The sequence below is a fragment of the Mytilus edulis genome, chromosome 8, assembly GCF_963676685.1.
Source record: "Mytilus edulis chromosome 8, xbMytEdul2.2, whole genome shotgun sequence".
Lineage (NCBI taxonomy): Eukaryota > Metazoa > Mollusca > Bivalvia > Mytilida > Mytilidae > Mytilus > Mytilus edulis.
In genome coordinates this window covers 50,425,210-50,426,266 of record NC_092351.1, presented here as the reverse complement: position 1 = coordinate 50,426,266, position 1,057 = coordinate 50,425,210, and the positions used below count along the sequence as shown (strand labels likewise).

Sequence of the window (1,057 nt, the reverse complement as noted above, 5' to 3'; positions counted from 1 at the left end):
GGGTGAAACAATATCCTGGTCGACATGAAAAGACTACCCCCCCCCCCCCCTAGAAAATCAAATGCCCAAACATACAAATACTTTTCTTTAAGATGGAGTTTCTCCAAATTTTCTTTCGTCCATGGATATAAAGTTTCTGATTTATAGGGGATATCGGCTGACTTCAGCTTTTTATCATTTTAGTTTCTGTATATATATGAGGGGGGATAGGACCTTTATCGGGACTCCGGGATCAGGTGTTTTTAAGCTCGGGATTTCGGGATTGACCCTTTCGGGATGTGGGAATTTTCTTTTTCGAATTTCGGGACCTCAGGATTTCATGTTTTTAAGCCCGTGATTTCGGGATTTCGTGTTTTTAAGCTCGGGATTTCGGGATCAGGACCCCTCCTACCCTCCCTCATATATACTATATAGTGAACCTTACATATTAAGTCTACCTTTTTAATTCACGTTTTCAGGAAAGGGGATCTTTTCACTATGTTTTTTCATGCAATTTTTTTTTGCAATTTTTATTTCATGTGTTTCTGTGTTCATTCCTTATTTTGTTATATTTACCTAAAGCTAACTTTGTGTTTACATCCCAAATCTTGTGGTCATGTTGTTTTCCAGTTGGGATAGCGTTGATGTTCCCACACGACTTATTTGTGCACAACACTTTCAACACTGACCCCAAGCCATATGTCTTAATATCAATAATGTTATGAAGAGACAGTGGTAGACCACAGTGTTTACATTGTTGTAGGTGGTCAGCAATAACACCAAGTTCCACTACTCTACGACCAATGCGCCAGTCATCTGTTGGGGTCAAGTTATTTCCGTCATTGTCTAAAACTTCTTCATGAACAATATTTGAAATATCTGGGACTATTTTTTTACTTGTTACATCATATGAGTGATCTGCATGAAGTGACTTTAAAGCTAGATCCTGATCCTCTTCAAAATACCGTTTTCGTTGACCCTCTCGAATGGACACGAGTTTTCTTACTTGTTTCGATGTTCTAAAGCCATTATTGCGAAGTTTTCCCATGATAAATAATATTTAAAAATTTCAAAGACT

General features: G+C 37.8%; 1 protein-coding gene across 1 annotated transcript in view; it reads right to left on the bottom strand.

The window, feature by feature from the left end:
• The window catches only part of LOC139485812 (uncharacterized), a 7,422-nt gene extending 6,365 nt beyond the window's left edge, over positions 1-1,057 (bottom strand). Inside the window, exon 1 of the mRNA XM_071270459.1 lies at positions 556-1,057. Coding sequence (XP_071126560.1) covers positions 556-1,027 — 472 coding nt within the window. The 5' untranslated portion in view covers positions 1,028-1,057. The remainder of the gene's footprint in view (positions 1-555) is intronic.